This window comes from Antedon mediterranea, chromosome 6, assembly GCF_964355755.1.
Source record: "Antedon mediterranea chromosome 6, ecAntMedi1.1, whole genome shotgun sequence".
NCBI lineage: Eukaryota > Metazoa > Echinodermata > Crinoidea > Comatulida > Antedonidae > Antedon > Antedon mediterranea.
In genome coordinates this window covers 4330835-4358195 of record NC_092675.1, presented here as the reverse complement: position 1 = coordinate 4358195, position 27361 = coordinate 4330835, and the positions used below count along the sequence as shown (strand labels likewise).

The following is a 27361-nucleotide window of genomic DNA, read 5'->3' as shown; positions in this document are numbered from 1 at the left end:
TGGCCCGGATGAACTGGTAATATAGCCTAAGTAAATAAATAGTACAGGTAATTCCTACTTTTAATACTGACCATGGAGGTGTAAATTATCCTCCATGAACTGACTAAGTGACAAATTATAGTTTCTGATATAGTAATGTTTTATCACACAGTGACCAAAATAGAATCCCTCCTTTCAGTGGACACGAGCGTCAATTAACACTACGGCCAACCCCTACTCAGACACTTAGCTGCAAAGTTTAAATTATTCTCAATTCAAATCAATTTTGTGTTCATTTGGTATATTTGTTAAGCAGACAATTTCGTTTTTTTGGTAGTGTCCCTTCTCAGGAGACACACCTAATAGGGGACAATCAGAATTGTGTTGGGTTGAAGGTGTCCCTTTAAAATTCCATTAAAAAGTACCAAAAGATCACACGGCCAACGAGGGCAATATCAACGAGGGAGGTCGCTAGCTACGTACTCGCGCTCTCGCGAGTTGCGACTCTCTTCTTTCAATTCTATTCTGAAATTTGGATTGGAAGCTCTCAGAAAAAGTGTTGTATGCGAGTCGCGGAAGGAGTTCCCATATTTGCCCGGGAAAGATCATTAGAAATATGAATTTCAGAAATTATGTTGGTTACCAATCATAAATAATGGATATATGCTGTCATCTTCCAACATAAGGAACGTTTAATGTTTTATTTTCTCAGTCATGTATTGAGTAAATCGTGTGTTATGTTAGGCCTATTTCGTTGCCCGCATCGTTTTTACAGTGGTACATTCGTGAACTGAGGAGCCGTGTGGACGGGATTCTGATACGGTATTTCGTCCGGCCGTGTGTGGCCTAGAACCTACTTCCGTGTTTTAATGTGTATTGTGTATTTTTGTCGGTAGAAACTCAATGCTGGCGATGGCGGGAGTGATACGGGGAATGGTTAGCAAAAACAAGCAACGATTTAAGGAAGGACAATTCGATTTGGATTTAACTTGTATCCTTTTTTGAAATATTTAGTAAAATAAAACTTTTAGACTATCATCATGATGTGATGTTATGATTCCACCTGACACACTGTCACTAAATAGGCCGGCCCTAGTTTAGTAGGTCTAGCCTATGATTAGCTAGGCTGGATCTACATAAATACTAGGCAAGTCTAGAGAATTTAGTAAAAGGCAGATCTAAACCTATCTAATTTATATCCCAGCCTACAGTAGTAGCTATCAGTAGTCAATGTTCTGCTGCTGGATGCTGTATAATATGATGACCTATTTACCATTATTTCCTGAATTCGGTAGTTCTTCAATTGTTTTACAAAGAAAGTGACAAACAATGAGGAAGTGTACCCATCCTTTTGAGAAAGCCATAAAGTTCAAAGGTGTAACATTGCTTGTCAAACAAATCTGTAAAAATGTGTTAATGGTTTTATTTATATTTTATTTAATAATAATTTTAAAAACATTAACATGTCATCTGCTTTTTGTCACTTTTTATTCAATATTGTTTTATTTATAAATAAATCCTGGTATGAAAGTATATATCAGAAGGTAAATTATGAAATCAAATTCAATAAAGAAAGGGATTTTCCCAGCAACATTTCAATTCATAACATTTGCATTGAAAAGACATTTTCAGAACCGACTATGTAATGTAGTGTGTTTTGCTATCAGTATCTACTGTATTAGTAATTTGTTTATGAGGATTTTAGTACCATCATAATTACGTTGAATTTGTCATTAATTTGGTAAATATTCCATTAACTATCGTAAAATTGCAAATATAAATCAGTGCTTTTTCATTAAAAAAATTTTTTGAGGTAAAGTTTTGATGGATTTAATATTTGGACGAATTATACTGTTAATTATAATGTATACACAATGCAAAGTTACATAAATTAGTCAGATAAGATACGAGGTGTAGATGGTGCATCGCCAAAATGAATAATATGTCAATATAAGTCCAAAGGCAAACTACTGAAAAAAACAACAATGCCGTGGGTATCAGTGGTTGAATCTAAATAAAATAAGCAAAGCTTTTAGCAACACTAGCAATTCTTCAGCACACATGAAATACTTAAAGAGAAGTAAAGAAGATAGGGTTGCCTGAAATATATATAAATAATATAAACCTTTAAAAATTCAAGTTGTTTTATGTACAGTAATCAGGCCTGTATGTAATGTAATGTTAATGTTTGACAGTTCAATTCAGCTCATTTTTTAAAAAAATTGTCAAAATAGACAAAATACATTTTCTAATTTTATTACATTAATTCACAAATAAATAGTTACTGGTATTAATAATAATATAGGAGTTTTGGAAACAAATATTGAACAAGTCAATTTTATTTTGTCAGCTGAAAAAATGAGATGTGAAGGTATGACCTTTAGACTGTTGAATTTGAACATTTCTAAAGGTTGTAAACTTAGATAGTGTTAATTAGAATTTGTGTCTGGCATTTACTGTAATATACTGATGACTTGGTTAACGTACTATATAATATAATACAATATATGGTGATAGACCATAAGGGGGTTTCCCTGATTGTTGTCCACTGGAATAACATTATATAACTGTAATCTTTCTTTTTTTTTTACCATATTTAATGAGGGTGATCCATCTAGCAATTGCTGATCATTAGGGACCCTCAGAGGTTCACAAAACAAACATATACACAAGATGCTGTACATAAACATAAAATTCTTATTACAAGTCTTTGGGAGTGGAGTTGTTGTAATTTCCATCCTAGTTAATAACTACAGTACTTATACTACTGTAAACATTAAAAATCTTTGATGATGATTGATAAGCGATCTGTAGTTTGAGGGTTGTTCTACTAAATAACAAAAAGCCTAAATAAAAACAATCCAGGTATAATTTTATTTTGAGCAGGGTATCACAATACCACAATATTCCAAAGCTCAAAACTGTCAATTCTCAAATTTCTTTCTTTCTTTGGTCATGCCTGATTTTTTTAAAATTGCTACCAAATCTTAAATTAAATGGAATTAATATTATTTAAAGGAATTTCTAACATTCTAGTCCCTACTGTATATTATCATTTTGAATGACGTATAGTACCTCTGAATCATACAGTATCTTTGAAATGATGACTTCACTTTTTTTGACACCGGCAAAGTTCCAAACTTTTTTTGAGCCAAGAAGGTTTTCCATGAGTCAACTTTCCAAGGGTGTTTACTAAAAAGAAAACTGAAGGGAATATGATGCACACATTATTTATAGTTAACCTTATTAACACTATGGGTTTTAGGTGATTCAAAGTTTTGTTGCGGGAACTACAGTACTACATACAATACAAAATTGTATAATGAAAATGTTCACAGGGTACAGTATCCTCCACGCATTTATACAATGGTGTAGCCAAACACAATACAACACTTCATGTTTCTACTCTGAGTGGCTGAGCGGTTAAATCAGTGGAACCGTAATTACTTAGTCATAATATCGGCAAGGGTTCGAGGCTCACTCACTCTATGGTTCTGACGGTATACTGTAACCAGTCTTCTCGGATAAGGACTATAAACCGTAGGTCCAGTGTACACATCTAGCTCATGTGCACTTTAAAGAACCTAACTGTACATCTTTCGAGACGAGTAGGGGTTACACCGGTGTACTAGTACATCACAGCCACTGATCATAACTGGCCCTTCTGGGAGACCAGTCTTTGACTGAAGAGGTCGTGTACTGTAGTATAAATAAAATATTTTAATTCAAAATAAATATTTCATTTCTAATTAAAATTGTTTATTGAAAATACTGTGCTTTCTTTAAGTTCCCTACAGTAGCTTAAATTGAGATAAAAAGTACTGGTAGTATTCATATTTTGAATTGTATCACTCAATTAGGTTAGTTAGTGCCTGTTCTACTGTATCTAGAATGTAGCGCAAAATTATTATTTGGCACGAGTTACTTTTTTTAGTGTTTCAATTTTTGATAATAAAAATGTCGTTCCTATTGTCTAACATAAAAATAAATTGTAAATACCTTTCGGAGAAGGGAATTCATAAATTTTAATGCATACTTTTTAAGGTTAACTTCCTTACAAAAAAACGAATACAGTTGGTTTGTAATCATTTTTTGTTCTTTCTTAGTCGGTACGTCATGAACGTAAGAGAGCAACTGAACTTCTTTTTGCTGATGTTCATTCATCCATATTATAAGGAGGAAACAAACGTACACGTATGACATCACTAACAAGTCTACCTCACAATACACCTTCATCCGGTCATCCATAATTTATTTTCACATTCTACTCTACTACCTCAATAATCCATTCAAGAAACAACTTACCAATCTCTTCTCATTAAAGTAAAAACACAATGAGCAAAAATGCAGGCAATTACGTTTTTCTCCATATTGTTTTCTATTGTATAGTTTCCTGCAAATTGGTTCCTGCCTTTTGTGCGTATAATATTTGAAGCATAAGTAAGAGGTATAAATTTAGATTTTCATTCAATAGTTTTAATTACATTTAGATACAGTACTGTACAGAAAGCACTAAGCTACAGTTATAGATTATGATAGTTGACAGTATACAAATAATGGATGTTTATGAGCTGAATGAAAGAATATTTTCATGAGCTAAAAGATTGACTGATTTTATAGACAGTCAGGCATTCAACGGTTAAAAATATTATTTGTTTTTAACGCACTGTTTTTAGAGTAAACTTGTATGTGTTCAATTTTTAAATCCCATCCCATTTTTTAATAATTCCATCTTGAAATCAACTGTCAAACAAAGGAAAAAAAATGGACGTTCTGATTTTGTTCGCTGAGAGCAAAGCATGGCATTGCACTAGGCATTGAGGTGTGGGAGTGCGATCACTCACCTAACAGTAAACACACTCCTAAATTGCAGGCCTAGCTACAGTTTCGCATTTCACACAACAATGGTATTCATTTATTTGTTTATTCTAGGAATTTTCTATTACGGTATATTAATGATGATGGATTGTGTTTGAAAATTCATGTGTTTGTTCAATTCCAAAAAAGGCAAATTACTGATACAAATAAAATATGCAAAAAGCTAAATCAAAACATTATTTAACGTTTGTACAGTTATTGTAAAAGTACTGTACAAAATTAAAAATGAATGAAAGTGGCATGTTTAATCCAACAAATATCATAAGAGTAGATTACATATTAAATGTTGACTTAATATTCTTTTATAAACAAAGTACACAAAGAGTTGGTTTAGTAGCATAATCAAACTTGATTGTTATAGCATTGTTGAATTATCAATATAAGAACAAAGCGTTCATGTGTGTCTGTAACATTGACCTTGGAACCGCCAAGACTGAAACTAGGTCGTGATGTTCAAACATTTCAAATCGGCCTTCAATGAGTTGCATTTCTTTCACATCCGTATACCAATGACCATTGAAAGATGGAATCATGTTTCATTAAAAAAATAACCAAGATGTAATATTTTCTTCGAGCTTGTGTATGTTAAATGTGCAACGTTGTATCGTTTTGAACATCGGCAGGGGTTCGAGGCTCACTCACTCCATGGTTCTGGTGGTAGAACGAGTCTTCTCGGATAAGGACTATAAACCGTAGGTCCAGTGTACACATCTAGATCGTGTGCACTTTAAAGAACCTAGTACATCTTTCGAGACGAGTAGGGGGTTACCCCGGTGTATTAGTACATCACAGCCACTGATCACCAAGTGGGCCCTCTGGGAGACCAGTCTTTGACTGAAGAGGTTACCCAGTATAAATATATATTTCAATCAATTTCAATCAGCTTGTATGGTAAAATAAATGTGCAAATCATTGAATTGTTTTGTGCTAATTGCAAGATAGTATAAATTTATGTAAACTGTATTTTACTTTATTTGTCTGGACATTTTTTAGTATACAAATAATGAATGTTTATGAGTTGAATGGAGAATATTTGAATTTTTATGTGATAGTTTTTAGTACGTGCAACAGTTGCCAACCTTGAAAAAAATTCTCAGAATGTTACAAAAAGCTGAACATGCAAATAGAACCATTAAATAGAGCTTTACCGTGCAGTAGAACTAATAATGAACTACATGTGATATGAAATTAACCAATAAGATAGTACTATGTATTATTACAGTATAGTACATGAATAGACTTTTAAACAAAGATAGAGAGCATCAGATAAATGGCTACTGTATAAATAAAGCACACTCCATTAAACTGTCCTGTTAAATTCCCATAAGAAACAATTTTACAAAAAATTAATTTCATTGTTGTTGGGCCTTCATAATGCACTTTTTTTGTAGGCAATTATTGGTGATACTATAACTGTAGTAAATTCATGTTGTGTTGAACACATCGTAATCAACGATTCATAAGGCCATTTCCATAATTACACAATTGCAATGATAGTTAATTGCTGTAATCTTTCTAAATGCAAATATTTTAAATAAATTTCATCTTATAATTCCTAAGGCCATGGTACAATATCATATATTGTATCATGTCCTTTTTTGTTAGGTGTAAGAAGAACACTTAGTACAATGAGTTTTACCAATGAGGCGAAGAAACTGTTTTGATTGGACGAGCAACAGGAAACAGATGTGTTTAGCACGATAGGCGTTATATTACTGAGATCTAAATTGTGGTTGACAACGAAAGTTTACTACTAGGCACACCTTAATGTCTACCCTACCATACTGACAAATTTAGATGCGTTTTACTACCTAAAATGTAATGGGCAAATAGATAGGCACGCCTATTCACTCTATCTACTCTACCATTAGATGTTTTGCTAGTCATAAAATACAGTGGATTTAAAAAGATAAATACATTTCTAGCTTTTCATACAGAACATTTTGTAGATGATACAGTTTTGATTCTTGACGTACAGTACAGTTGCATGCTTAAATAAATGCGTTAAAAAATCATAAAATAAAAAACATAAACATTTATTTCTTAAAAATTAAAAGTAAGAAAAAACAATCTTTTTATACTCCAGTATGCAGCATTTAAAGGCCAGGTGCGGGCAAAAAATTTCTATTGATCATACATTCCAATAATTATCGATCTATAGTTTCCCCTATATTTCATAATTTTTGGGATTTTATTTGTGTTACACGAGCTTTTTGAAAATAAGCACTTTTTTATCAGTGGGGGAATAGTTCAAATTACACAGTAAAATCTCTAGTCTATATCGTGCCTAGCTTACCTGGATAAACCAACATAAGCCTCTCTCTCCGACGAGAGGTAAACATTACGAAAAGAAGAACATTAATAACATTAATTTTTCCCCACCCCCGTCGGATAATGGATCAGTCCGCCACCAGTACGCCCTCAAGTGAGACACACCCACTTATCATCGTCATCATTTCTTTTCGTAACGTCGTTGTGTACGTACGTCTTTTTCTGAACACATTCCTGGAATTCCTGAGGAATTTGCGATAAAGACTTTTATACTGTAGACTGGAAGAGAAGAATAGAGCAAGAAAACGAAGCTAAGTGTAGTAGATCGTTATCTTGTGGTTGGATACGTTTAGAATCGTTACCCTTGGCTAGTTGCCAGGAGTTAAAATTTAGCGTTGTAAGCCGTTATCCAGTGTGTTTCACCTGGATAGAAATACTGGAAGATCTTTTGTTGTTCGTTAGGCTAGTGGGTAGAAGTAGGTCTGTTAGATCACCATGCCTAAGCAGGAGTGTGTTAAATGTAGGGGTCCCCGCTCTACCGTGAAGTGGGACCGCCACTTGGAGTGCATACATTGCCGCACGTGTACCGAGTTGTCGCCGTGCGATGTTTGTGTCCGCTGGACACCGTCCAAGTTCAAATCGCTCCCTAAGCCTAAGGAGCGCACGGAAGCTGTACCACCTCCGGAGGTGGGTACCGCCGATACGGCAGGCCCTCCTGCCGTCGCGCCGGAAGTTAGCCTTCCAGATATGCCTGCACCGGCTGCGGCCTCTGCGGTTCCGGGGGTGAATGAGATTTCTCCGGGGTTACTGCAAGCCATTGTTGCAGCTGTGAGAGCTCTGCCGAGGGATGAGCCTGAGGTACCCTCTCAGATTAGACCTCCTCCCCATATTCCATACATTGATGTTGGCCCACAGCAGACCTCGTTTTTCGATGGTTCGTCCGTCCGGCAAAGGGATTACGATAGTGACAGGACGATGGCCTCGCTCTCTGACGATGATAGAGATAGCTTACGGGAGCAGGCCGGGCCAGGGGAGGAAGGTCTGCAGGCGCTAGTTATGCGGACGGTCCCCGCGGTGCTGTCCTTTCTCGGCGTCGATTTCACGTATCGAGAGCCTAAGCATACTCCTTCGTCTAAGCGGTTTTCCACTTTTGGCGTACGCACGCCCTTTAAGAAGGTATCTTCGTGCCCGGTTACGCCTCTCGATCCAGAACTTGTGGAACGTGTGGAGCTGATCGCTAAGGAGTCCAAGATTCGTAGGCCTATGCCTTATAGCCTGTCATCGGCTTTTCCGGTGCCGCAGAAACAATTCGAACTGTACATCGCGGCGCCGAGCGTCCCGGAGGCAGCGAAGGAACGGGTCCGTGAGGACCAGAACCTGGACCCGTCCAGGACTAATTTTTTGAAGCCTTCGGAATCCCGGACAGAGGATGTCCTTACGTCCGTCGACAGGGCCGCACGCGAGACGCTTAGAGCCGCCTCTATGGCCGGGTACTTGCTATCCTTTCTGGCTGATCCAGAACATCCGCCTCAGGGCGATTCGGACGTGATAGCTCTACTACAGCAGATCATGGGCCTGGTTGTTGATCAACAGGCAACGATCTCATTATCTGCGGCCGCGGCCCGTCGCGTTAACGTCTTGGGTGCAACTGACATCGCACCGACCGATTTCCGTAGGTTTACTACGTCTGACTCCTTCGGGGCGCAGGACTTGTTCTTTGGCTCCTTCTCACAGAAGGAGGATAAATGGGCTCGTGAGAGGGAAGCTCGTCGGGAGACAAGAGCGCGCTTCCCGCAAAAACGCCGAGCTAGCAATTCACGCTCAAGGACAGCCGCACGACCGCCGCCTGTCCCTGCTGCTCCTCAGCAGATGCAGCCTCCCCCGCCGCCACCGGCTCAGCCTATGCAAAGTCAGGCTTCTACATCAAGACAGGCTTCACACCCCCCTCGCGGAATGCGAAATAGGGGTGGCAAAGGCGCCACCAACAGAAGTGGTCGCCGGTATTATAATGTGAAGCGCCGGTGACGGCCCGGGGACGCCCGTCCCTCCAAGCGAGGGCGGGCAGGTGGGGGGTCGCTTGAAACGGTTTTCTCGGGTTTGGGAGACCCTGACCACAGACAGATGGGTTCTCTCCACCGTGACACACGGGTATCGTATCGAATTCTCGAGCCCTCCGGGGAGCGGAGGTGCCCGGCACACGAGGATTCCGTCAGAGCCGGAAAAGAGTCAAGCGCTCATGACGGGCCTCGAAGCACTGCTCCAGAAAGGAGCTGTGGTGCATGTTCAAAAACAACAACTTACGATCCCGGGACACGAATCCACCGTTTTCCTCGCCCAGAAAAAATCGGGCGATTGGCGACCCATCCTAAACCTCAAAAGTCTGAACAAGCGGTACATCCGGCCCCGCAGGTTCAGGATGGAGACTGTCTCATCTATCCTGTTGGGGCTAAGACGAGGGGACTGGGCAGCCACAATAGACTTGAAAGACGCGTACTTTCACGTGCCTATTGCGCAAGAACACCAGAGTTGGCTGCGCTTCCGCATTCACGATCAGGTATACCAATTCGTAGCTCTGCCGTTCGGCCTCTCAACGGCCCCACGAGTGTTTACTCGTCTAGTGAGAACCCTGGCGGCGTTCTTTCATCAACACGGCATCAGAGTTTTCATGTACTTAGACGATTGGTTGATCGTGGCCCAGTCCAGGGACCAGCTGCTGAGCAGCTTATCTTTTGTCCGCCTCGTGACGGAACAAGCAGGGTTCATAATAAACGAGGAGAAGTCATGTCTTCTCCCTTCTCAGAACCCTCTGTATCTCGGAGCCCAAATAAATTTGGTTACGGGCCGTGCGTGCCCATCCATCGAGCGTGTGGCCAAGGCAAGAACTGCAGTGCTGCATCTTATCAATGCTCAGGCTCCGACGGCGTACGACTGGCTACGCACCTTGGGGTCACTGGCCAGCTTCGTCGCCCTCGTTCCGTTCTGCCGGTTAAGGATGCGGCCTCTACATCTGCACCTTCTGGCAGCATACCGCCCAAGATCGGACTCTCTACACAAAGTGGTTCCAACGAATGCGTTCATTATCTCGCATCTCGAATGGTGGCTCGTGGAAGACAGGTTACTTGTGGGCACACCTATACAAAGGTCAATTCCGGATGTCCGTGTGGAAACGGACGCATCCGAGGTAGGCTGGGGCGGTCACATACCGTCTCCGGACATTCGCGTCTCCGGCCTCTGGTCGCCCGAGGAGACGCGCGCCCACATCAACCTGCTCGAACTTTGGGCAGTCGAGCGCTCGTTGGAGGCTCTTCTTCCCCATCTGGCGAATCGCCATGTTCTCGTCAATTCCGACAACACAACCGTCGTGGCATACATAAACAGGCAAGGGGGTACACGGTCCCCCACGCTATGTTGCCACACGTGGACGTTGCTAATGTGGTGTATAAGACACAACATCCAACTGTCAGCGGCCCACATTGCGGGTCGTCTGAACATAGTGGCGGACGCACTGTCCCGTCCACTTCTACGTCCTACGGAATGGCGTCTCCTTCCAATAATCGCCACCTAAATCTTCAACCACTTTGGGCGGCCCCATGTAGATCTGTTTGCGACGTCAGGCAACACGCAGCTCCCGACGTTCTGCAGTCGATATCGGGATGCACATGCGTGGGCGGTGGATGCCCTGTCCATACCATGGGACAACCTTTGGGCATATGCCTTTCCACCGATTTCAATACTGCCACTGGTCCTGACGCACATTCAGCGCCATCAATGCCGAGTCCTACTAATAGCGCCGTATTGGCCCAGGCAGCCGTGGTTTCCACTGCTTCTAGGCCTTCTGTACGATCAGCCGTTACGTCTTCCGATTCGGAACGACTTGCTGACGCAGGGCCGAGCTCGGTTTGCTCTACCGAACCTCATATCCCTCGACCTGACTGTATGGCCATTGTCAGGGATCGTTTCAGAGACTCAGGCATTCCAGATGGTCCGGCCGCCCTCGCGGCGAAATCCCGACGGGAATCCACTCTTGCTGTCTACAATAGCCGATTAAAACACTTTTTCGAATGGTGCAAGCGCCAGAAGACCGACCCTATGAAAGTGACTTTGGGCCAGGTCTGCGCTTTCCTACATTACCTGTTTGAGTCAGGTCTGCAGGTTCGCACCGTATCCGGCTATCGGTCTGCCTTGGCTGCAGTAATTCCGAATTTTAAAGACGGCTCGACCATCTCTTCATCCCCTGCAATTTCCAGTTTGCTTCGCGGGATGTTTCGAGAACGGCCTCCTACTAAGGCCCTGATTCCACGTTGGGACGTCAATGTCGTCCTAGCCGCTCTTATGCGTCCACCCTTCGAGCCCCTGAGTAGGGCATCACTTTACAACCTGACTCTCAAAACTGCCTTTTTGATTGCACTAGCCTCGTGCAAGCGCAGAGGTGAACTGCATGCTCTTTCTCTGGAGCCAAGGCACATCAGGTTTGAACGGGGTGGCGCGCGGTTGGTTTTTAGAAAAGATTTCCTTGCAAAATCTCAGACATTGAACTTCTCGCCGCCGACTGTGTTTATTCCCACCATTGCTGCATATTCAGGGGTTGAGGAAGACAGACTTTGGTGCCCGGTGCGGGCACTAAAGTTTTACATCAAACGCACAGAGTCCATTCGGGTCTCAGCGTCACATCTGTTCATATCGACAGTTGCACCCTTCCGACCGGCTGCTCGGTCGACGCTGGCAAACTGGGTCGTGGCAGCCATCCGGGCTGGTTACGACTCCACAAATACGCCTCCTCCGGCACATATGCACCAAGTGCGTGGCATAGCCGCTTCATGGGCGCTGTTTGCTGGGGTGCCCCTTCCAGACATCCTGCAAGCGGCATGGTGGCGATCACAGTCCACCTTCACATCCCACTACCTGTCGGATACCTCCGCAAACCAGTCTACGGTGGCAGCTTCAATCTTGAAGCCCAGACACTAGGTATGTATGACAATGTTTACCTTGCCTCCCGCCTCCGACTAGACTCTAGTCCGGTGCTACACTGGCTTATGTTGGTTTATCCAGGTAAGCTAGGCACGATATAGACTACACAAACCAACAGTGGTGTTGGTAGTCTATGAGTGCCGCTTACCTGGATAAACGCCCTCCCTACCGTCCCCTCAGGCAGGTGGTCTTGAGAAATGATGACGATGATAAGTGGGTGTGTCTCACTTGAGGGCGTACTGGTGGCGGACTGATCCATTATCCGACGGGGGTGGGGAAAAATTAATGTTATTAATGTTCTTCTTTTCGTAATGTTTACCTCTCGTCGGAGAGAGAGGCTTATGTTGGTTTATCCAGGTAAGCGGCACTCATAGACTACCAACACCACTGTTGGTTTGTGTATTCTTTTGTACACAAATTTTGTAAATAGAGAGGAATTTAAAAAGCTATGAAAAATAAACTGTGTGGTAAAAAATGTTATCAGATGACTAAATATAGGTAATATAACTTGAATATTACATTTCTGATATTTTTATTCAACTTCAGATTTTTATTTTCATGCTATAGCAAAAAATATCCACCATCTTTTTTCACCATCTAGGGAGTCACCAGACATGTTATTACATTAGGTTAACTACCTAACTACTGAAAAAAAGTCTTCCTGGTTTTTATGGAAGAATTTTGCCAAATTTTGTATCTGATACCATATTAAGGGAAATTCATGTTTTTTCGTCTCGATTTCTGTTACAAATATTTGATTTATGTACATTTAACCAAATATTATATTTAAAATTCATGCCTGTACCTGAGCTTTAAAATAATGTGAATACTGTATAGTTTTTTGTATTGTTATTTGATTTCACTCTGTGTACAACTACAATAAAATAACATAGTATACATTAGCACAAATAGTGTTTGTTACTATTTCTGATCCATTATATTAGCGATAGTATTTCACAGGATCAGCAGTGGTGCCATCAAGCATTCCTGATGGAATAAATTTAGCTTTAGAGCTGAATAGATTAAAAATAAAACAACAGCTTGGAACTATTTCATTGCTTATATAGTCATTGTACAGTATGTCTAATATTTTCTGTTAATTGTTATAACTAACTGTGTATAATGTAAAAATAACTTCTTTTTTTATTATGAATACATTTACATTGTTTTTACAGTTTAAGTACATTATTAATTATGCTTATAGTCATTGTACAGTATGTCCAATATTTTCCGTTATAACTACTGTATAATGTAAAAATTACTTTTTTTTATCATGAACACATTTACTTTGTTTTAAAAATACAGTTGTTCAAGCACATTATTATGCACTATGCTTGTGGTACTACAGTATATAGATTAGTAACTGTGCATTTCAGTACATGTCCCTGTCTTTACACTATATGTACACTGTAGAACACCTCCTTTGAAACACCCCTATTAAAATGCAATTGTGGGGGAATAACCTACTGGATCGGTCGTGTCGTACAGCTGCCACCAACTGTGCTCTTTCATCTGAAGGGGGGGCCAATAAAGGCCAATGTAAAAATAGCATTTATTTGCCAATTTCATATCCATATAATTTAGATACTGGTATTTCCATTTACTTGTCATAAGGTTGTCTTTGTCTTTTTGTGGGGGTATTTCCTATTTTTTAAGGAACTCTGTTGGTTTCCCTGTTTATGTAGACAATTCTATGCTTTTGACAATAGCCATTGTCATGAAAAGAAAACACTTATTCTGTAACAATGTTAAATACTTCCTTTACTTGCACTTCACTACAAGGAAGCTATTTCTATTATAATCATAAATCAACAGTTCACAAATTAGGAACATAATCGTAATTAGCATTTTGATTATAAAATAGATCTTCACCAAAGTACATTCATAATTACAGTACAGTACTAGGTTAGAAGTTGATTTCTGTATGGCATAATACACATTACATATCAACATCTGAAATTTGGGGGTTTGTTTTGGATGGTATTTATCATAAATGCCAGCCATGAGTGGTGGCTATTTAGGGACACTGTGAATTATTGAATAAATAGGAACTTTTCGATTTGAGTGAATGTACATATGTGGTTGTAGTCGACTGGTACGTGTGCTTGTAGTCGACTGATAGGCGTGCTTGTTGTCTGGTACCGGTACGTGTATAAACTTGTTTTTCGATTCAATTTGACATTCATTTTGACACGTCAGTAAATTTATGACGTAATCACCAAGGTAATCCAGTGTAGAAAACCAAAAGTTTGTACAATGCCAACTTTTTTTAAATTTTTAAATGTATTTTATCATAATATTAATTTTAACAACATAAATGATCTTTCTAAGTGTGAATTAAAAAAAAATTATACAAAAGGGTACCAGCTTTTAATACAAATTATTAAATTGTATATTGAATATTATAATTGTAAAACGTTCAATATTTAATCACAAGCTGAATATGGTGACCCATGACCCTAACCTGGGTCATCAGTCATCAATATAGTGGTATTTATGTTAATTCTTTCGTAGTAGACCTTTGGGAGAAACTGATCCATTTGGTGATCTTCTTTACAATCTCTTCCTAATAATCTAAACTTCCATATATGGAATGTTAATGACTAAATATGGAATGGAAAGATGAGAGATTTAATCCATGCCAAAGTTTATATACTGTAGATACTAACTATGGTGAATAGGAATTGTATAATTTGTGAAACATGTGTTGTACAGTGTACTGTAGTAGTACTGTAGTAGTAATATTTATTGTATGCAGAAAAGTGTCAAAAATATATTATATTTTATATAAAAATAATTGTTCATCTCCTTGTAAATGCATTCCTTTCTAAGTGTAGTGGTATACAAAATGCAATATGTCCTAGATTGTTGTATTGAAGACCTATATTTTTATATCTTACAAGAAAAATCTATTAAAAATCAGATCCACTTTCAAATTTGGGTTAATATGAAAAAATGATGCATTTGTGTAAAGTTATACCAATGGCAGCCTATATTCTTGTGTTTGGCACACACTCTGGATTTATGACAAATGCCTTTTAGTACTTACTGTAACTTATGTTGTGTTTGCAAATTGGTAAAAGCACCCTGTACAATCATGCTGCTGGCACAAGAGAACTGGAACATCCTTTAATTTAGTCAGCCGTTCACGAAAACTGAATTGCACAGGATAAAAGTTAAAGTAGCCTTGTTTGGTTGCTCAAGAATGAATGCGAATTGCACATAACTAAATAATTGCACTCTTGATGATGTAAGAGTTCAATGGAGTAGTTATTGAATGTTATGTGACCCACAATCCTCCGTCAAATGACAAGAATCTACTCAGATTGTTATACTGACATACAGTAGGTACTGTATCTATATCTAGAAAAGTGAATGAAAATAATTTCGTCATGTAAAGTTCTGTCTACACTACCACACTAGTTAAATGACAAAAAGTGTGATTTGCCCAAATAATAGTGGTAGTGTTATGCCCAAAGATGGTAGTGATATGATATCATCATGTCGATTTATGAGCACATCACATTTTTGTCACATAAAGTTTGATAGTCGCGTGTACAGTAGACAGAGCTTTATTACATTTTTTTGACATGTACAGTATTTTAATCAATTTATTTGTTACAAAAAAAAATACAATAGCATAGTTATCTGGACTATGTTTAAGTTCATAAAAGCCAATAAAAATATATTTTGTCTAGAAAATATAAATTTATTATAATATTAAAGTATTATTAATGTGTTATTATTAGTATTTTATTGATTATTATTTATTATTCCAAAAGTATAATTGTATGTCTGGCTAAAAACATTGTGTTGCTGTATTGAGTTAGATTTTTATTTAGTTTTTGCTTTCCAAAGAATAAAGTACTCAAATATGTGTGTGTATGTTTGTGCAGGGAGATGTAAAATTTACATCTCCCTGGTTTGTGGTCTAAAAATGTCATTTATTGGTTTCACCTCCAAGGTCAAACAAAAGTGTTGCGTGTTTCAACTAAAAGCAGCATTTTAACCACTTAAATGCTTGACAAACACATAACCAATTGGGTATCTTTTTATCAATCATTTCTAGAATGCCAATCATTTTTGTTAGTTGTCCTATTTCTGCTGCAAAGAAAATGGTGGTGTATTCATTTGATATTAAAATCAGTTATTGCATTTTAGCAGAAACTAAAATAACGAGAGCAGAATTTTTAGTAGGCATAAGTGACTGGTCTGTTTTGAGGAGATATATAGTACTAGCTCCTTAGATTTAGACTGTTTCGTATCAGAGAAATGGGATCAATTTGAGGAGCTCGACCAGTCAATGCTTTTTGGCATTGGTCTTCCCAATTTTATGTGTTTATATATTGAAAAAAGATTGAAGAACAATTAAATGAACATTGTTTAACCTTAATTAAATATCTAGATATTTGTCCAAATATTATTGCAATGGGATTCCCCGCTGAACGATTAGAAAGGGTGTACAGGAATGATATGGATGCTGTAGTCAAGTAAGTCAGCCATTTTACTTTACACATTTATTCATATACACCACTGGTTTTAATAATATTTTTAATTTCGTTATTGGACCACTTATAAATACCAAAAATGAATGGTTTCATTTATACCATGCCTAGCATTCAAACCACTAATTGAAACCCACCAAACAATATACTTACCTGCCAATTAAAAAAGCCTTAAAAAAAAACTTACATATTTCTTGGCAAATTCAATTAATTACAACAATTTTTTTTAAATTTTGTTAATTTTAATTTCAGATTTTTAGATGGAAACCACAAAGATCATTATAAAGTTTACAATCTGTAAGTATTTTATCAATTTTTTATTATTTATAATATTGATAATTGATATTAATCAGTGATAGACTTGCGGCTCCAAAATTAAAAATTTAGTTGGCGTACAGTAATAAAATTCTTTGTATATTATTGTATTATTTCCCCAAACTGTATCAGATTTCCAACATGTACATGGCATGCATTTTATTTAATCAAAACTTTAAAAGATGGTAACTTGTATTATCATTTATTTAAATATTTATCACTTTGTATTATTTAATGATTCTACGAAGGTGCAAAACCCATCTCAAGATTTTGAAAATAAAGTTGACTTGTATCTATCTAATTGTACTGTATTTTGTATTAAAATGTTCAATAATTATATCATATGAAAAGGAGGTTACTGTATAATAATCTTCCCTATTGGATATTTTGTATTGAATTATAGTTTGTAATGAATGTCCATTGCTGTTTGGTTATTTAATTTAATACTATTAGTCTAATACTAATTTGTATTGTCATATGTTGAACCTTTTACTAGTGCACCATCTATCTCCAAATATTTGGACATCATGTGCTACCAGTTGGCAAATACTTTCTTTTGTTAAATGTTTACTTTAATTTAATAAGTAAATATAAGTAATAAGAAAATAAATATTCTAACATTGGTTAGTTCAGGTGAATAGGGCATTGGTTAGTTCAGGTGAATAGGGCATTGGTTGTGAAGTGGAAAAAAGTAAATTACTTTAGCAGTCATAAGATAAAGCAATACCTCTACTGTAACTTACTAAATCAAATTAGGCAAATGCAGTACACTTTTATTTCATTACACTAGGCTATGTATTCAATTAAATTTGTAATATAAAATGAAATATAAATTTGTAAAATATTTTACTAGAATATATGTGGTTCCATAATAATGTCAATAAATTAGCTTTATGTGTAATTCCAACATTTTCCTTAAAGAACAATACTTTGTGGACTTAGTGCAAGCTTACACATTGCTGTTACTAATCTCAATAGATCGGCTCATGTTTTTATACCATAAATTTCTCTTAATCTACCATTTTTTTATATTTTTCAAGTATGATATACTGATTATTAAGTAAAGTTCCGAAAAAGATTGTGTACTTACTGTGGTACATAATCCCACAATGTATCATGCTTAAAAAGAAATGGGGGAATGAGGCTTGTGGTAAGGCAAAGTAATCACAAACATTTAAAGGGGCACTTAAATTAAAATGCTTAAAGAGAAATTATTATATTGATACACACTCCTTAAGCTCTGTCTACACTATCAAACTATAGTAGTGATATTCCCAAATATGGTAGTGATATGACATCATCATGTCCATATATGGGCACATCATAATTTGTTGTTGCATAAAGTTTGATAATGTAGACAGAGGTTTAAAAAGGCACTTAAATTCAAATGTGATGCTTAAAGAGAAATTATTATATTGATGCACACTCCTTAAGCTCTGTCTACACTATCAAACTAGTTTAACAAAAAAATGATCTGCCCAAATATAGTAATGATGTGCCTAAATATGGTAATGATATATCATCATCATCATCATCATTTTTTTGTCACATAAAATTTGATAATGCAGACAGAGCTTTAAAGGGGCACTTAAATTCAAATGTGATGCTTAAAGAGAAATTATTATATTGATGCACACTCCTTAAGCTCTGTCTACACTATCAAACTAGTTTAACAAAAAAATGATCTGCCCAAATATGGTAATGATGTGCCTAAATATGGTAATGATATGATATCATCATCATCATCATTTTCACATAAAATCACATAAAATTTGATGACAGAGCTTTAAAGGGGCACTTAAATTCAAATGTGATGCTTAAAGAGGAATTACTGTATTACATTGATGCACACTCCTTAAACGGGGCGCTATCTAAACTATAGCTCTTACGTTTATGTACAACTGGGGCGCTTACTCAAACTGGTGCACTTACTTGTGTGAGTATGGTGATTTGTAATAATTATATTGCATCTATTCTGAAGTTGTTCAATTGATGGTTATGATTTATGTGTTCACTGTCTCTCGTCGTTATGAGTGTGAATAATGTGGTGAGGATGATAGATTTTTTAATATTGTACTGTAAAATATAATATTTCTTTTATAATTTGAATTAATAGTAATAAAGTCAATACATAACGTATTATTTTAAACAAATGTTGAAATGAGTGTCTTCCAATAGAATAATAAAAATAAAACAGTAATTAAAATTACAAAATATCATTTGTTATTATTTCCAAATGACAAAATACTTACTTTTAGTCTGGGTTCCAGATGGAGTTTTGACTTAATATTATTAAAAAGATAAATATTTTGGCACATATTATGTTTCATACGTGCTTCAGACAAAAATCGAAACGTCAGCTGGGGGACTAACATAAAAAAGATAATAAATACAGACTTGGTGTAAAGTCGGACTTACTATATTCCTTAATTTCATGATGAAGGTATTATATTAGTATATTATCAGTATTATTAGAGAGGTTTCGCAATCTTACGAATACGATAACGAAAACGGATACGTCACGCACACGTATTCGTTTTCCTAAGCCATAGAAAAATCTGTTTCGCATGGCAACGAAATATTGAGGCGCGTCCAAAATATGACTGCGGTAAATTTGAGCGAAGCACAGGTACGTGTTGCTTGGTGCTTGGCTGCCTAGGCCTAGCGTAACATCAAAGCGAGTGAGGACTTTAAAAACTGCTATTTATCAAAATTGACTTGGCATTTTAGTAAATTACTTTAGTAAATTACTTTCAATAAATCTATAATTATATTATAATCATGAATCATTCCTGATTCAAATGCAAAATGTGCAAATAGATAAAAAACTATACTCGTTTTGTAGTTACGAATATGACTGGTGATATTCGTCAACACGAATACGCTTTACGAATATGAAATGGGGATCAGCTCAAAAGTTTCACAAATGTATGACGTATCCGTTTTCGTTATCGTATTCGTAAGGTTGCGAAACCTCCCTATTATTTCTATTCTCCATGATTTCATTTTATAACATATACAATGTTTAGTAGTATCAGGTATTTTTATTATAGAGAGTTAAAATTGCGTACAGATTAAAATTACTATTTTGAAATATTTTTATCACTTGATATTTGTTGAAACCGATAATTGTAACATCTTTTTGAAAGACAACTAAAATAAAGTCGAGTAGTAAAGCAATCATTTTATAATTGTATTTTTTAATAGACATTTTTCAGAAGTGATGATGACATTGGGTGGTCTTTTTCACCATAATCAAACTGCTTTTTGTCTGTACCCATTGATGATTATAATTTGTGGTCAACCGAAATCTGAAACTTTAAGTAAAAAAACCCCCAGAAAAGTATTCATCAAAATTTCCATCCTTGTGGTTACCTGTAAGCCACAACTTTCTTAGAAAATACTGATTGTCATTAATTGAATTCATATGTCAGTTATGGTGTACTTTTTTTAGAAACTGACCCTTACTTGTTCAGGCTATAGCTAGGCTCCTTCACTGGTGCACCATTTACTGGTTTATATATTTGACTGTGTAGGTTTTCTTCTTCTTCTTCTTCTTCTTAACGTTTTCCGTCTTCCGACAATAGTTTTTAGCTAACATTATTTGTTATTTATTTTTTGCTTGGTAACCTCTTAAGACAAAGACTGGTCTTCCAGATGGCCCAGTTTTGATCAGTGGCTGTGTGTGTACTAATACACCGGGGTACAGTACCCCCTACTCGTCTCGAAAGATGTACTAGGTTCTTTAAGGTGCACCTGACCTATGGTAGATCTTATCCGAGAAGACGTGTTCTACCACCAGAACCATGGTGCTAGTTAGTCTCAAACCCTTGCCGCTGTTATGGCAACGTAATTACGGTTCCACTGTGTTAACCTCTCAGCAAATCACTTGCTAATTTGGCCAATCACCTTAATTACGCTGTTACAAATTCTCATATGGAACAATAACTGATTGATGTTGTATTTTGATCATATTTATAGATGTTTGATTCCACAATGCATGCACTTACCTAGTAATCCTATCGCACACATAATTAAAATACAAAAACATTTTACAATTTTGATGATAGGAAGTTTTACACTACGCACTATACAACTTAGCCTTTGGGTAAAACAGTCATTTTATATTGTTAATGATCTGAGTTTGCACAGAATTACTTTTTTATTCGATAGTTGCGTAATCAAGTGGCACGTTGCGAAAATGAACCTACAGTACCATTTATGTAAATAATACAAAATGAATTTTTACAGCTTAAAAGATATTTATATCCCTACTACTGCTGTATTGATTTGTATTGGTACTACAGACTACTACAGTCAAGTTATTTTAAGTTTGGTTTTAGAACATTTTCTAGTTTACATTAACATTCTACAGAAGTTACAGAGGTAGTTACTGTAGTTGTCTAGTCTAATGTACTTACTATGTACAATACTTCAGTAATGTACAGTAATATTTGCTATCTGTAATTATCCAATTTCTATGATTTACCAACAGGCAACATTCATCGTATACTAATTGGTAGTTATTAGGAATATTTTTGAATAAAACAACAACTTTGATACTTGACTCCTGCCTGACTTAGTTTAAGATGTTTTAGCTCAAAATTTGCTAGAAAAGAGTTTATCAACGCTGTTCAAGGTCTATCATAGAGTCAGGCGCTCATTTGGTCTATCACGTATCTGTTTTCATCAATCTATAGTATTCGTTACCTTGGCACAGTTAGTCTAGTAATTATTATCACAAGTGCAAGGCAGCCATCATGCTAATTGATCATACACCAGCTGTGGTTTTTGATGCACTTAGTAGGCTCGCATCTTCCAGACACCAGTTTGGGTTTTGAATGCATCTATTTATAGTTGAAAAGGTTGCAATTGAAATTCTTTTTTTAAATGTTTTTATTTTAGTGTAGACTTTAGTCAGTGTAGTAAAATGCAGATCTAAACCAATTCAATTTATATCCCAGCCTATAGTAGTATCTACATAGTAAACCTTCTGCTATACCATATTATGAATTTGTTTTTATGAGTTTTTTCTCGCTTAACATCATATCACAAATGATATCATAACCATTACACAATCATTAAATAGTATGTACTGTACTATTGCATAAACATGTTTGTATCCTTAATGGTCCAACTTAACATGCTATAATATGTGTACATTATCTAGTACTCAGCCAATGCCTTGACAATTTACAATTTGAAGAAGTTTGGGTTTTGAATGCATCTATTTATAGTTGTAAAGGTTGCATTTGAAGTTCTGTTTTTAAATGCACCGTACCATATTGTGAATTTGGTTTTTTAACTCGCTTAACATCATATCACATACAGTATGATATCATAACCATTACACAATCATAAAATAGTATGTACTATTGCATAAACATGTTTGTATCATATCACAAGTAATATTAAACAGTCATTAAATAGTATGTACTATTGCATAAACACCCTAATGGTCCAACTGCTATAATATATGTGTACATTATCTAGTACTCAGCCAATGCCTTGACAATTCACAATTTGTTTGAAGTTTACTTCAGTTTAAAAAAAAGAATTACCTTCTGTACATTTTTAACTATAAATATTGATTGTTATGTTAGGTTGAACTTGTCATAAAAATGTATTCAGTGGTATTTAAAAGCTCTTAAATGTCTAATATCTTAGTATATCAGTACCTAATGATAATTATGAATAATTTATTAAAAACTGTAGTTTTCTAAATCTTCAAGATTAAGATCTTTAGAATGGAATCTTCAACTGATCAACCAAAAGGTCAATTTCTTTTTAGACTTTTATTTCTTCATCTGCAACAAGCTGACAGTGAGTGTATGCTGCAATAACTGTGTGATTTTATAGTATAAAATTAAAATGTTCTATCTAGTCACACAGACATGTACAAATAAAAATTGATTTTGGAGAAATAATAGATTTTAAAAAATATTTTTTTTCTTGTTCTCTCTGTTTGACATCATTATTTTTATACAGTATATGATTGCCGAGCAGTCTAGAATGTTGTTCAATTAACATTACTGTATATTCACACATAGGACTTTTCACAGTTTAATTTTTGTAACATTTTTAAATTAAAAAATTTTATTTACTCAAATTTTCTTTAAAAATTATGAATATCAACTCTCTCAATAATTGGTTCCCAATATTTTTAATATATTATTTCTCTTGTTTACCACTGAAAGTGCAATTCTATGGTTTAGCCATGTTTAGTATTTTGTCTTTTACAAGTTGTAGCATTTCATTAAATTATAATGAGACCTTACATGGAGTATAATATTGCTTGTTACACAGATAATGATAACGGTAGAGTATTAACATATCCTGCTACGACAGAAAGACATGAATCACTTAACCCACCCCTCGTTCTTTCCTCTTCTTGACTCAACTAAAAGCCAGTGTACACCTTTTAGTCAATGATTCATCATTACATAACCTGTCAGTGACTACCGCGTTCGTTTACTGACAGGATCACAAAACCGCTGAAAAGCGTGCTTCTAATAAGATTACTTCTCGACACGTCATTGTGACCCTGTAAATATACAGTGGTTTATTTTAGTTTTGGAAATTTCTTGGAAGAACAGTTAAAACAGTCAAATTTTTAAAATCTAACCCGTGCCTAAAAGGTCATTTTGTTTGTGCCAGGAAAAAAAATGGATCAAATATAATTATATTTTATGAATTCAAATTGTTGTCCTGCAGTGTTATTCGCTTGTATAACTGAATATTTTGTGGCCATTAAAAAATGATGTACTGTACTTATTGATTATAAAATAATATACCTATTGATTAAAAAATAATATACATATTGATTTTAAAATAATATACATATTGATTATAAAACATAAGTCTTAAAGGCAATGATTGATGATGCACTTAACATTAAAAATAAATTCACATCTGATTAATAATAATTATGTAAACATGTTCAAAAATACAATCGATGATTTATCTCTCCAGTATTAGGATGCGATGCAAGACAAAAAAAAATTATGAGATGATAAAACGCGTAGATATATGCCAAGGACAACATGCCTGAAATGGTAGCATCATATGGCTTTATATCAGTACCATAATTTGTTGTCTGTTGTCGATAACAGTTCCTTGCATAATGCAACTCACTATAAGTGTAATATATCTGAAACAGTTGCTCAACAATTGTGATTATGATTTATATAAAAATAAAATCATGATGGTCTCGTATTGTTATGTATTATTTGTATTGTAGGTTTGTTAGAAATTGTCTTGTTCTACAGTAAAATGTTGGTCTATATTTCTAGCCTGAATGATCATGGCTTTTGAATTTATGATTTTAGTTTTTAATAATCTTTATAATGTATAGTGTACAGGTAAATTTGGTCATTATTTTGATGACTTTTCTGCGTTTTTTTACCAACTGTCACCATTATTACCATTATTGAAAAAAAAATGTATTGAACTTGAATTAAACTTCTTTCTAATGGTTTAATATTTTCATGTGTAGTCCATCTTAATTTTTGTGGTATTTACATGGTAGTTGTATTATGTTATGGTCAAGGTTAGATTATGCCTACGGTGTGTGTTTTTAAATATTGGTGTCTCATGATGTAAAAGACACGTTATTCTGTATCACCATATGTACAAAGATACAATACTGCAAATCGGTGACAACTTTCATATGACATGACATTGGAAATTTCAAAATTTAACATGATACTATAATTTTTTTTTTTTTTTTTTTTTGTAGGTGTTCAGAAAGAAATTACGATACCTCAAAATTCTACAACAGAGTAGCATGTTACCCATTTGACGACCACAATCCTCCAAAGATGGAGCTAATCAAACCATTCTGTGAAGATGTTACATGTTGGCTAGAAGCAAGTGTCAAGAACATTGCAGCTATACATTGCAAAGCAGGAAAAGTAGGCCATCAGTTTTTTCATGCCCTTAGGGAGTCATTTCAAGGCATTTGTTTCAAGAATTCTCATCACTATATCTTTGAAATATTAATGACTGACAGAAATTGTTGCGTTTTTATTGACTTTCTTTTGAATATTTCTCTGAAATTCCAACTTTCTGAATTATATTAGAAAAAAAGTGTAGTTTTGTGTCACACACATACAGTAGCTTTAATACCATATGTGTAGAAATGGTGGAGGTAGCAAATATGTAGCATTTGGCAAAAAGACCCAACAGTTTCAATTTATTTGTTAAACCTATAGAGAGAGGTTGGGTGTGAGCAATCTGCCAAATTTCTTTTTCAACTTTAGCTCTGTCTACACTATCAAACTTTATGTGAAAAAAAAAGTGATCTGCCCATATTTTGGCATATCACTACCATATTTAGGCTCATCAAACTTTTTTTTTTAAACTAGTTTTATATGTGTAGACAGAGCTTAAGTCTCTCTGAAGTAATTATTAAAACCATTTCCAAAAGTCATAATTGTAACAATAACAAATTGTGAACACCTAATTGTAAATCTTTCTTTAGGGAAGGACGGGTGTAATGGTGTGTGCACTATTGTTACATCAAGGGCGTTGCCGTACGGCGCAAGATGCTATGGAGTTTTATGGTGCTGTTAGAACGAGAGACGGCAAGGTAAGTTTAAACATAACGTCAGGTGTAATTTGAATCAAAAAAATTATTATGGGGTAGCAGTATATTGATCGGAATTAGTTAGTTTATGCAACATACCAAATAGAATGCAACTTGGTTTTGTATGTATGGCTAAAGAAATGACTTATACCTGACCTATACATAACTTTTGATAAGATTGTTAAATTCGTACTTTAGTCCTGTGTCGTGTGCCTACTGTACCTAATTCTGCCAGTGAAGTTTATACGATTGTTAAGAACGTGCTTCAAACACAATTGTCTGTGTTCAAATCATATTTGAGTCTGCATACAGTACCTAATTTATTTTACGAAATGATAATTGAATAAAAACCAAAACGTAAATGAGATTCTCAAACATATTGTTTGCTTTTGATTGTTTTGTTTGGGCGTCCCTGACACAAGCTTTGCTTTTTTGGTGACGCCACCAGTTTGGAAATAAATGTTGATTTTGAATTGAATTTGAATTGAACTTAATTTTACAAATTTTCTTTTTCTTTCCAAACCTTATTTTGTGCACGCAAACCTTTAAACACTAGCAATTGAAATTACTTTTTGTTATTGATTCCATCAAATAATAACCTAAGTTTAATCTAAAATACTTTTACAAGATTGAAATTTATTTGAAATTTCGGCATAACCTTATAATGAAGAGCTTTGTACAGTTTATAAGTGTGCACTTAACTTTCTCAAGTTGTTGCTTCTGAATATTGCTTTAATTAAACATGTATGACACAACTATCGTCAGACGTTGGTAGGACTTCCTGGTTAATTGAGTTTACTGAAATGAAATAAGATTATGTAACTATTCAAACAGTAGACATCAGAGTTTACAAAGACAGGCTTCCTGCAATGTTTGCGTTTATCTGCTGATGATAATCTACCTTCTATCTCGTGGTACTGAACTCCTTAGATAAGACAAAAGATTATCATAGCAGGTTATTAAAAATGTATTAAAGAAAGATTGAAAATAAAAAAAAATTAAAAAAAATGATACATGAAAATTGACAATATATACTATAATAATTAAATATATATCGGAAGATTAAATATATTAATTACCCTAGTCTATTTAATAATAGATTGTGGTGGAGTGGTAAACACTCCAAATTCGAAACACAGTTTTTAAAATGTGTACAATAAAGAAACAAAACATTAATTTTGCTTTCTAAATGTTTGCAATTAAATTGATTTATTTAAGCATTATAAAAGTAACTAAATATTTATTTTAAGATAATTTTTTGTTATTAAATGTCCTTTATTTTGTTAATTGCATTGCTATGTATTGCTTTTGTTATTTCATTACTATTGTTCATACTGTATACAATTATTTGTCAACCCTCGATTAGCGAAAGCTATTTATGTTTGCTCCAATTTGCTATTAGTAAATAAAGAAAGAATAAATTAAAAAATTTTTTAATTAAATTTGTACAAAATTGACAAAATTCATCCATGGTTGGTTATCAACTACCAGCTTATCTCACTACACATATCTCTATTACATCATTAGACACCATTATTATTAACTAAATTATACTACCAAGCATAGTAAGAGTTTTATGATCCAAGTAGCTCGTATTCGTCCGTAGTCTTTGACCTCTGCTGCTTCAATATGTCACGTGTGAAGATAGCCGTTCGGTCATTTCAAATTTCATCGGTCATCATAAATTTGTCTAAAAAATACTTGTTTAATAGAAAATCTCTATTCTAAATTAGCCCAAACACGTAGGAGGGAACTTAGACCTATCCCAGTATAAACAGTAGGCCTAAGTCTATTGATCAGCTTTGTGTGTAGGATGAGATAGAGTACAAAAGACTCTCACTCAGCTAAATTATAATAT

General features: G+C 35.5%; 1 protein-coding gene across 2 annotated transcripts in view; it reads left to right on the top strand.

Annotated features, from left to right (window-relative positions):
* The first annotated feature begins 546 nt into the window (after positions 1-546).
* Positions 547-27361, top strand: part of LOC140051495 (phosphatidylinositol 3,4,5-trisphosphate 3-phosphatase and dual-specificity protein phosphatase PTEN-like) — a 44085-nt gene continuing 17270 nt past the window's right edge. For both annotated transcript variants that reach the window (XR_011845525.1, XM_072096732.1), the window contains exons 1-5: positions 547-970; positions 16502-16586; positions 16854-16898; positions 24655-24829; positions 25399-25506. Coding sequence is in view for 1 of the 2 variants with exons in the window: in XM_072096732.1 (XP_071952833.1) it covers positions 883-970; positions 16502-16586; positions 16854-16898; positions 24655-24829; positions 25399-25506 (501 nt within the window). In the remaining variant the exon portion in view is untranslated. The remainder of the gene's footprint in view (positions 971-16501; positions 16587-16853; positions 16899-24654; positions 24830-25398; positions 25507-27361) is intronic.